The 12,061-nt window shown below is 32.1% G+C and overlaps 2 protein-coding genes across 2 annotated transcripts; one reads left to right on the top strand and one right to left on the bottom strand.

Annotated features, from left to right (window-relative positions):
• The first annotated feature begins 4,980 nt into the window (after positions 1-4,980).
• F5B22DRAFT_623106 (uncharacterized protein) lies at positions 4,981-6,477 on the top strand. Its single transcript, XM_047976019.1, has 3 exons — positions 4,981-5,827; positions 5,877-5,956; positions 6,017-6,477. Exons 1-3 carry the CDS (start codon positions 5,108-5,110, stop codon positions 6,237-6,239), a joined length of 1,023 nt encoding a protein of 340 aa, XP_047826831.1. The 5' UTR covers positions 4,981-5,107; the 3' UTR covers positions 6,240-6,477.
• Positions 6,478-6,521: 44 nt separating this feature from the next.
• On the bottom strand, positions 6,522-7,954 carry F5B22DRAFT_623103 (WLM domain-containing protein). Its single transcript, XM_047976018.1, has one exon. The coding sequence runs from the start codon at positions 7,682-7,684 to the stop codon at positions 6,674-6,676; it is 1,011 nt and encodes a 336-aa protein (XP_047826830.1). The 5' UTR covers positions 7,685-7,954; the 3' UTR covers positions 6,522-6,673.
• Positions 7,955-12,061: the final 4,107 nt, after the last annotated feature.

Below are 12,061 nucleotides of genomic sequence, written 5' to 3'. Positions count from 1 at the left end.
ATTTAAATAGGGTATATAAATTAAATAGTATTTCGATTACTTTTTATATAGGTTAAGGATAGTTTATAAACTATTAAGGAATCTTTTAACAGTTTAATTAATTTTTCAACTTAAATTTAATAAAAAAGGAATTAGTAAGCTTTTCTTTACTTTCCTTATTTTATACTTAAGCTACATTTTTATTCTTTTTAAAGCAATCCATAATATAATATCCTATTTTACTATAATTAAAGTAGGTATTATTTTCCTAATAGGTTTTCTTCTCTTCCTTTAAAAGCTTTATCCCCTTAAGCTTTATTATAATATTCCCTTTATTTATATTCTTCTTATTATTAAAGTTATAATTAATAGAACTAATAGTTTATCTCTTCTTTTAATAATTATAATAATAATTATAGTTATATATTACCTTTACTACTTTATTATAAAAGCATTTATATAGCATTAATAGATTAATACTAACTTTAAATACCTTAATTCCAAAGTTAAAGCTAATATATTTCTATAAAAACTAAAACCATTTAAATTTAAATAACTTTAACTTTAATATTAAGTTATTAAATCGAAAAATAAACTAATAAATATTAAAACCTAGCTTAAAGTAAAATTTATTTAAAGCGTTTTATACCCGAGCAATTTAATTTGGATTATAATAAACCATTTTTAACATTTATACCATTTTAGCTAAACTATTATATAGTTAAATAATAAAATAGAAATAAATCTTAACTACTTTTTTAATATTTTCCTTTAAAAGGGATATAATATAATATATTTAGCTTTTTTTAATATAATATATTATTATATCTTTTTTAAATTTATTAATTAACTTTTTTAACTAATTATTAAATAAATCTTTATTTCTAGAAAAGATATCCGGATTAGCTTTATAAATTTTAACCTTTTCCATATATTTTAATTTTAGGCTAGCAAGGTTACCCATTAGGCTAATTATCTTAAAAATAGCTTATATAGCTATATTAACTAACTTAAAGTTAACTTTACCAAAGGCACTTTTAACTATACTTTTTTATAACATTAAAGTTAAGCTACCTTTTTCTATTTAAGCTTAAAAAGCAATAATCTATTTTTATAATTGCTAAATTAAAATAACTTAATTAATAACACTTATTTTATTTATTAATTAAGGTAGTTCTATTAATCCTTTATTTAAATTAAAGTTTAATAATAAAAGCGTTATATCTTTTAATTTAAAGTTTAAAAAGTTTTAAAAGCTATTTTTAAATTTAATATTAATTTCTTTTTCCTTAATAAAAAGGATAAGGTTTTAAGTTAATTATTTACCAACTATAGGAACATTAGGTATAATATATAATAATAGTCATTAAAATCATTTTGGGTTATTTATTTTAAATAAGGTTTTTTTAATTCTAAAGGGTATAAGGTTTAATTTTATTAGTTAGGTTTATTATAAAGTTACATTTATTTATCGTTAAATACGGAATATAATAATAAAGGGGGAAAGGTTTAATTTATAAATCGTAAATAATAATAATTAAATATAAGTAATATACTTATATAACACTTATTAATAAAAAGAAGGAGCTTAAAATAGTATTATAATTAAGGGTTTAAGGTATAATTATATTAATACTATAAATAAAGATTTTAAATTAAAGAAAAAAGGAAGGAAGGATAAAACTAAAATATAAGCGTACGTAAAAATATACGCGTACTAATGGCTATTATAGGTCACATAACCTTATTAGCACATATTTTGCATATCTCTACGGTATTCCTCCACAGTGCGCACAATGTTCCAGCACAGTACATATTTAATACATTCGTTACAAGTAATAATATTATTACTATTTAAATTATTCTTTTAATTATTAAAATTCCTATTAAATTTAATATAAATAACTTAAAAGATAATATTATTATATATCCTTTAAAAAATAGTTAAAGTAATAACCTTATAACCTTTAATTAATTTAAACATTTTAATTTAATTATTAAGTTTAATAATTTAAAGTAAAAATAGCTATTAATGTTAAATAATTATAAAAGCTATATAATTGTTAAATTTATTTAATAAATAAAAGCTATTAAAATAATTATATTTTTATTATTAAAATATATTTTTAATAAGCTTTAACTATTAAACGTTAAAATCTTTTAAGTATATAAAAACTATTAAAGCTATAAAGTATTTTTAATAATATAAAATAATATAAGTAATTATAATAAGGATAATTTTCTAGCTAGCCTTTAAATAATCTATAAAAAAACGTTTAAATGTTTAACAATATTAAATATATAGGAAAAAATTAATCTTTCCCCTTAAAACCCTAAAAAAGTATTAAATATAATAACTAATCCAATATCTTTAATTATTAATTTATTATTCTTATAAAATAAACCTAGGTAACGCATCTCCCACTTGACCTGGCCACCCAATTGAGCTGGCCACCCCCTTAACCTATATAAAAATCCAATGTTTTAATTTGTAATAACTTAACCAATATTAGTCCTACGATTCTATAATTAGTACCATTAGATCCGTTATTTAATGAGGAATCCAGCGGTATTTTTTACTATTTTCTACAAATTTTATTAAGCGAGATATTAAACAATACGCTAAAGGGGCGCTAAGCAGGGATTACTTTAGCGCTTACTTTAGCGTATAGCTTAATAACTCCGCGAATATAGATCGTAAAAGTTAGTAAAGGGTACCGTTAAATAGCTCTTTTCATTACGAATCTAACGGTATATTTTACTATTTTATACGACTAATATTCGTAAAGTTATTAAATTATCACGTGATTAACGCACCGACGTTTTTTGTATGGGCTGGGGGGGTGGCCAGGTCAATTGGGTGGCCAGGTCAAGTGGGAGATGCGTTATATTAAAATTAATAATAAAAAGGTAGAGGTAAATTTAAATAAATTAATAAAAAGCTAAATAATTATAAATATATTAACATTTAAAAAGGTATATAAATATATTTAAATTTATTTAAAAGTTTATTAAATTAATTAAATACCTTTTATACCTTTTATTTTATAAATAATTTAATATTATTTTAATATAGTTATTACTTTTATAATTAATAATTTAAAGGAAAAAAAGAAAAATCATTAATTTTATAAAGTAATATTAATTTATAAAACTTAATATAAAAAGATTTAAGTTATTAATAAATATAGCCTTATAAAAATTAAAAATATATAACTTTATATAATAAATAATAATAGCTAACAAAAAGCATTAATTAAAGCGGAAAAGCTTTAAATATAACATAAAGCCTTTAAAGATAAGTTAACTTATATATAAAAATAAATTATAAAAATATAAAAATAATTAAATTTAAAGGTTATAAAAGGTAATTTAATAACTTTTAAATACTATTATAAATTATTTAAAAATAGTATAGCTTTAAAAAAATAGTATTAATATTAATATAAGATCTATAATTACTTATAGTATAAAAAATAGCTAAATAGTAAGGTAAAGGTAAAAAATATAACTAATTTTAAAGGCTTTGCTTTTTATATACCTATATTACTATTTAATTTAGCTAAAATAGTTAAAATAGCTAAAATTTATATTAAATAAATAATAGCAGCAGATATAAAAAGGTTTTAAAGGGCTATAGTAAAGCGACGCCTTTAAAAGAAGGCTTTTTAAGCTATTTTTAACAATTTTAACAAGGTTAAAAGTATATAGGAGGATTTCGATAATTCTAAATTAATTATTAATATATTTATAGCATTAAACGATGTTAACGATTAAAAAAGAAGGTGTTAAAGGTATTGAAGTTAAAGGTGAAGGCGTTGAAGGTATTAAAGGTAAAGGCATTAAAGGTATTAAAGTTAAAGGTAAAGGTGTTAAAGGTGGTGGGGTAAGTGGGCTAGAAGGTAGTTACCTAATTAAATCTTATAGCTATATTCAACTTTTTCAATCGTTATATAAAGTAGAATTAGTTAAAGCAGAGCTACTTTTATTTTAGTAGGGTTTCTATATAAAATTAAGTACCTAAGTTTTTGCAAATCGACTGGTCATTTGTAAATCAAAGACCCCAACGCTTCTACTGGAAGTCAGAAGATTGGCGACGAAAGTGGAGTCCCAACGGGTACCCCTTAGACCAGACCCAGGACTGGATCTCGTGATGCTCTGAGTATGCTAGGTACTACCCTAAGTTGCACTCAACTCAGAGTTGCATCTTTAGTGCCCGGGTACCTTGTACTATTCGATGGTTAGTTGGTCGGTCTTTCGTGACCTGGAACGCACCAAGTACCTTGACGGCTGTTGCATGGTCAGTTGGTCATCTGACGTCTTCCTACCGTCTGCAGCCCTTGTAAGTTGCTGCTGTTGTTAAGTAGCTCATACATACCTACTTAGTAGTAGGAGGATGGCTGACTGCGTTATTTTCATCACAGCTGGAGATCGGTGCCTATTCGTGTAGATATTCAAATAATAGCTCATGGATGCGGCATATAAGGATGAACATGCGTATCACAACCTGTGGCTTGTAGACGGGCAAAAGGCAAGTACCTAACTACATACTATGTAGTATGTAAGTGACTTGAATTCTGGGCGATCGATGGATGCCAGCTGGCTGGCCAAGCGCCATATCGGTGCTGGATTTACGTACCCGCCCTTGGCGGCCTGCGACAAAGAGTACCGTACAGCTCCTACGCAATACTATAAAGCTCGATGTAACATAAGTAAGTACCTAAGCAGCTGGGCAAGCTAGGCAAACAAATTAGACTGCTGTTTAAGTGTAGTACCTAGTAGGCAGTTTCACAGATCGTCGTTTTATCACTGGGTAGAAAAGGCATCGAAGGTGGCCTGCAATCTAATGTGAAATTCTTACAGAGTAAAATAGACTTGGATAGTATCAAGTATTTAAGCCAAAAGGGGAAGTAAGAGGCTGCTACCCCGCAAAAGGGAATATGAAGCTAGGTACCTACTCCAGACAGGTCGCAGTGCAAGGAAGGTTGCCGCAGATAGGTACCTAGACTAAGTACAGCACACACTTACTGTACACGCAGCCCATCCAGTTAGACATCTTGTATTCTGTGCAGTCTTCACATCGTCCCATACCTTTCATGTGATTTCGGGTTAGATATTGTTCACTGTCATGGCTGACGCACCAGAGGACCCTGATGACGAGCACGGTAGCCCGATGCCGAGCACGCCGCCGCTACGGCAAGCTCGCCCGGTGTGCTATCGTCCGTATCGCCGAGACGATATCCATCATGGTGATATGTCAACGACTCATCCGTCTCCGCCGGGTTCTCCGTCCATGAGCCCTTACTCGCTGGGAATGTCCCCACTTTCGCCGTTCCGCCGTCAGTTTCGTCCCCCTTCTCGGGCTCCGTCTTCACCGTTATATCCGCATTCAGATTCATACCATCCGAGTCCGGATCACGGAAGCCACGAGGACACTACCCAAGATAGTAGAGATGTCCTCGTACAACGCCTGAGTGACCTTGTCACCAGAGTTAGCCAAGGCCATGTAGAGGATGAAAGTATTTACGCTCTGCACGCCAAGGTTGATGAGTTAGAAAGTGTCTTGCGGCTCCGTGACAAATCGTCTAACATTAGATATGACGGCCAAGACCAAAGCGATCTCTCATGGGAGCCGCCTCACCCGGATACTCTCTTGCCCTCTGACGCGTCAAGTCTTGTCTCACCCCAACGTCCGTCACCGTCAGCCAAAGCTAGCAAGAAGACGGGACCCCGAGCTTCAAAGATGACAAGGGAACAAGCTGAGCGAATAGCGGCAGAAGCACAGGATCTGCATAACAGCTTGGAGATCTTCATGTCAAATCTCCGCGATCGACAAGAAGAGACCGAGGCAAGTTTACTTTCCCCTTACCGTCACGGAAACCACTAACTCTCGCCAGCACATTCATGGCCTTCTCATTGCCAGGCTAGAGCGCGCTGCACAGCGCATTATCCAGTTGGAGGAACAGCTGAAAAACCTGTCAGTGCAACCTTTCTCTATATTGACTTTCAAAAATTCACACTAACTAGTTCGTGGCAGTGAACGAGAGCGAAAGGAAAGCGATACAGAACTACTAAACATGCAGATTCAGCTGAAAGCCATTGAAGTGCAGTGCATGAGCTACGTACCTCAAGGCGTCGACCAGGAGCTCAGTGAGAGTATCAGTGCATGGCAGAGGGAATACTCCGCACAGAGACAGAAGAGGCTAAGGAATAGGGAGCAATATAACGGCACGCCTACGAGAAGACGCGCGGCACAATGAAAGTGCCTATGTGCCAATTATTGGGGGGAGGTTATACCTGCTTACGACTAATGAAAACATGACGAGCATTGCATTCTTTTAGTCTACTTACTCAAAAGGGGGCTATACATCCGTTGGCGCATGGTGTTAAGATACCCCTAGGAAGCAAAATTGTACTTTTGATATGAACCATAGGGTATCATAGCGAATTTTTCCCCCTCTTACATTTTTGCATTCTTATTATCAGATTCATAACCAACTGATAAGCAAGCATATCCAGCACTATACGTGAAAAAAGCAACATTTGATGCTAGAATGTAATCTTCAATTTTGAGACATATATAAATCTTTATTATATATAAGCAGCAAAAGGGGGGGTATACGCTGCAAGAGTCAAAGCATATATGCAACCGAAGCACGCTATCAACGACGCAATGAAGCCAATTACCAATTCATCAAGAACCACTAGGACCAGACGAGTCTCCGTCCGGGGCCTGCCTCTGCTTCTTGAGCCGCTCCTCAGCAGCCTTGGCCATGATCTCCCGCCTACTAAGCGTCGCACCAGCAGCGGAAGCATCCGCAGTCCTACTCGACGACGGCGGCCCACCACCACCCAACACGAACTCACCACCCGTCCACCCGCCATGATCATACGCAATTTCCTCACTCGCCGGCTCGTAGAACTCCTCTCCATCGCCCACACTATGCCCACCGCTCTTCCAATCCGCCCTCGCAACCTCCCTCTCGATACGATGGCACAAATCCCAGAACTTCCGATCGTGCGGGCCGTGGACATTGTGCGCGAGCTCGTGGCACAGGGTATTCCGAATCGTCTTGTAATCCCTGTACCCGTCGTACGCATCCGTGCGCAGCCGCAGCTCGATGACCTCGCCTTGGTTCCGGTTCAGCCCCAGGATGCGCGTGGTGCCCTCGTGGCTGGACTCCGTGTACGACAGCGGGTCCATCTCCGTGAGCAGGCCCACGCTGAACTTGTGCGCGCGCATGGCGGCGCGGATCCCCGGGTCGGACTTCAGCCGCTCGAGGAATTGCAGCGAGCGCTCTGGTCGGGGGAGATTGGGAAGTGGCCGGAGCGTCAGGAAGGTGTATTGGCTGTCTTCTTGCGCGCGCAAGGGGTCGCGCCGCGAGGAGTATGCTTTGGGAGCGTTCTTGCGCGCGGATGCGAGGTGCGCTTGGCGGGCTGCGGCTTTCTCGGAGGCGGATTTCAGCGAGGCGATCTCGGCGCTCGAGGTCCCGAGGAGAGTGATTTTCTTGTTCTCGAGGTCAGCGATGGGGCGGTCGCTGAAGGGGGCTTTGAGCATCCCCAGCTTCGCCACCATGAGCTTTTGGTTGTCGATGGGTATGTGTAGGACATCTTCTATCTCGCTGGCGAGGTCGGCCACGGTGGCGTCTGGTTGCAATTCAAATGTATGCGTTTCGCCATGGTGGACTACAGGAATAGAAACCATTTGATTATTCTTTGATGAGGCCGTCTGCTATTTGGTTGGATATGAGCTGTAAGGCCGAGGATGGTAATGAGGGGCACTTCAATTCGAGATGGTACCGGCAGGCGACTATATAAATCTATGAGAACGAGGCAATGGTCTCCCTACCTTTCAAACGCTGGAGGGATTGGATATTATAAGGAGGTCTTTCAGATTTGATCGAAGGTTCTACAATCTGTCTAGTTGTTCGCCTTACCTTTTATTTTAGTATATGTATCTCTAGGCAGCTTTGTAATACGAAAGATGCGCCGCAACTGGCAGTGACGATTACCTTAACAGTAGGCACGTTAATATTATCCCCGACGGCCGATCTTGGCGTACTGCAAGTACCAAGTCCCCACGACTGGCCAATGAAACCACTGCTTTTTCCAGTTTATCAAGAACAGGCTCTTACATGCAGCGCCAGAGATGGCGCGTAACGGGTGCTACGCCCTACCATCTATCTAGTCACATGTCCCTATTAAAGCACGTAGGTGTCAGTGCTACCTCTTTCTTTCACAAGGCACTTAAGCATGCCTCGAATCCTTCCAATACACGCAACTAAATTCCCGTCCTGAGCTAAATCTTGGCGTTATCCATGCCGATATTAGCCGTCAATTTATTCAGGAGGAGCATAGATAACACAGATGATGAGTCCGTTTACTCTGCTCTAATAATGCGCAAAGGGGAAAAAAAAAATTAAACTATGAATTACACTCTCTTTGGTTATAAAACAGAAGTAATAAAAGCCGTTGTCAAGGATTGGGTAGTTATAGGTGTGCAATAATATTTATCATTACGTGAAGAGTCCCGCGCCTTCTTCCTAGGGAACTACGTGACTATATAAAAAAAAAAAAAAAACTGCCAACTGCTATAAGCATGATCTATTCATAGAGGTTCCAGGAGACAAGGCAGTGGACGGCGTCTAATATCTAACACCGTCTCATGACTTCGTCCGAGGGTGCAGCAACCTGTTGGCACGAACCTCGACATTAGCAGTAGTGAGATTAATGGGACCACTAAAGGCACCAGTGAGCAGCAGATACAAGGATTTCCTGTATGTCTTCAGGACTGGCTCTGTCGTCAAGGCGATATCTATCAAGAACCATGTGTGAGTAGGGAAAAACAATTAGTTTTTGCGAAGGCCTCGAAACATATTTATACGTATCCACCTTAAAAATAGAGGAGTTTGCTTTATGCTTTGCCACACCTTCCGCAAGATACTTTCTGCGGTAAACTCTCGATAAGGTATCTTCATGTATACCCTAATAGCTTCCGAGGGACGAAACTAAAGTAAAAACAAAACAGCAACTTCTTAACATAAGCAAAAAGGCTTATCAAATAGGATGCTATTTAGTAGCTAGCAAAACGTAATTATATAGAGTATAAAGGTATATCATCATAATAAAGATAGTAAATAAGTAAACTACTATTATACCATTATTGCTATAACCTACCTTAAAAAGATTAAAGGTAAATATATTATAAGTAAAGGAGGTCTAAACTATCTTATAAACCCTATAAAAGGAACTATGTATAATATAGCTATAATAAGTGTGTCGTATAAATTTTTACCTAAGAGAGTTTATCAATATATAATAAATAAACAATTAGTAATTTAATTAAGGCTTAAGGAAATATGTGATAAGGGCTTTTATAAAGGGCTTGGAACTTAGTTATATTTATTAATAATCTACTAGGGGTCTTTAGGGCCTTGATCTCCCTTTCTTTTTTTCCTGGAATGGGAGATTCCTTAACTATTTATATTTATTTTAGCTTTATACAATCTATAACTCCCTTCCTTCTATTAGGTATTTATACTTTAATTATTAGTCTTCTTATAGTTAATAGATTATTTTTATTTAATTGTTTATAGCTTTACTTTCTACTAGGGGTAGCGTTAATTATCTTTAGGTCCTTAAGTCTTATAGGACTATCCGTATAATACTATTTCCCTCCTTTTAATGCTCAACTTTAAGCATAACTGATTCCTTTAAGGGGTCTTAATAGTTTGGGGGTCCGTTAGTTTATTAGGATTTTATTAATAGAACTATTTAATAAGAGCTTTTATACCAACGCCGTCCATATACTTATAGGGTTCCTAAATCTAATGCCTTTTAGCTAATTAACCTTCCCACTTAATTAAGTACTTTATATTCCTTTAGGTTTTTAAGGAATTCTTAATTTCTTCCATTTAATAATCTTTAAATTCTATTAAAGGCGCTTCCTATAAAACCTAATTAAGGTTAAATAATACTTAATTGCTAATATAATAAAGCTTAATAAGTAAAATATAAAATAAATTATAAATTTTCCATCCTTTAAATAATATAAGTTTAATAGTAATAGGTAAAATTACTTTATAAATTTTAAAGGGATTAAGTATCTTTTTATTTAACTTTTTAATAGGTCTTTTTATTTTAATATTCTTTACATTTAGCATTATTAATTAATCTTTAATATATTAGGGTAGGGCCCCTTATTTTTTATCCGCCTATTCCTTTATATATTGTTAAACCTTTTTTAACTATTCTTTAATTTCCTTATATACCTACGTTATTTAATAAATATATAGCCTATTAAACGGGTTATAGGGTTATACTATAAAAGGGTTATATATAATTAAATAGTAACTATAATTTATATAAAAAGAAGATATATATATTAAAGCTAATATTATATTATTATATATAAACTTAATAATTAATAGAAGGTTTTCCTAATTGGACATTTTATAGTTAATAAATACTTATAAATAAATTTTAAAGATTTAGTTAAATTATTTTATTTATTTATTAGTTTAAGGATAAAAGGCTATATTTATATAAAGTTTAATATTAATAAGCTTTAAAAAGTCCTTTTATAAATAGCTTATAAACCTGGAATTTTTATTAAAAATTATATTAAGGGGTATATTATATAATTTCTAATAATACTTAATAAAGATTTTAATAAAATCTTTAATTTTCTTTTCCTTAACTTTTAAAGATATAAAGTATTCTATTTTTATAAAGGGATTTATTATTACTTAAATAAAATTATAGCTATTAAATAAAGGTAGGTTAATAATAAAGTTTATTATAACCAATTGCTATAAAGTATAATATAACTTTATAGGTTAAAGTAATTTATAAGGGGTATATTATAAGGCTTTATTTTATTAATATATATAGTAGCTTTATATAAAGTCTTTTACAGTTGCTTTAATATTAAGCTATTAAAAGTTTTTTATAATAAATTTTAATATTTTATTTATTCTTATATATTTAACTATTTATATATTATATTTTATCCTTATTACTTTTTATTACATTGCTATAAGTACCTATAAATATCCCTTCCTATATAATAAGTTATTTATAAGTTTTATATCCTTAAAGGGTTTATCCTTTTATAAATAGTACTCCAGGTTATCCTTTACTACTTCCTTAATAAATTTAATAAACTTTAATAGCTACTTAAATATAAAAAGGTTATAAAGTTATTCGGAAATTAATAGTATAAATGCTACTAAATTAAACATTAATCCTTTAAAATATAAAAAATATTTATCCTATAAAATTAATTTAACCGGTTAATTTTTACTCCCCCATTTTTTAAAGCAATATTAAGCTAATTTTAATATAATATTAACCTTTTTGTTTAATTTACCAGGTTAATAATTTATTATAAACCAGTACGTTAATAATTATTACGCCTAATAAGCTTATTATTTATTTAAAACTTTAGCTATTATAAAATATAACAGGTTTTAATAGTTTAAATAGATTTTAATCCGGTATTAAATACCTTTTAAGTATTAATGCTATTGGTTAAATCTGTTTACTATTATAAATAGTTCTTTATTATATATCTTATAATTCATTTCTATTAGTATTAACTTCCGGAAATGAAAGGCAATAGGGTGGAGTTTACTATTATTATCCTTTTATAATAGTATAGCTTTAAAGGTAAAGTTAAAGGCATTAATTTTAATATAAGCTACTTTAAAAGGGTTAAAATAAATAAATATAGGAGCTATAATAAAATAGTATTTAAACTTAAGAAAAGCTTTATTTATAACTTTTATTTATTTTTATTATTATTAATTTATTTTATTTATATCCATTAATAATTTTATAATTAATAAAAACTTTTTAATAAATCTTTAATAAAAGTTTATAAATTTAATAAATTATTATAATTTATATAAGGTAATTAATACTTCCCATTTAATAATATAGTTAATTTTATTTTAAACTATTAAAATGCTATTAACATTAATAATATATTTAAAGAATTTAACTTTATATATATATTATTTATATTTTTAAAGTACTATTATTAAATTATATTTATTAAAGCATTATAATACTTTTTTAA

The sequence above is a fragment of the Xylaria bambusicola genome (assembly GCF_022495145.1).
Source record: "Xylaria bambusicola strain CBS 139988 unplaced genomic scaffold F5B22scaffold_55, whole genome shotgun sequence".
Lineage (NCBI taxonomy): Eukaryota > Fungi > Ascomycota > Sordariomycetes > Xylariales > Xylariaceae > Xylaria > Xylaria bambusicola.
This window is presented reverse-complemented; position numbering and strand designations above follow the sequence as displayed.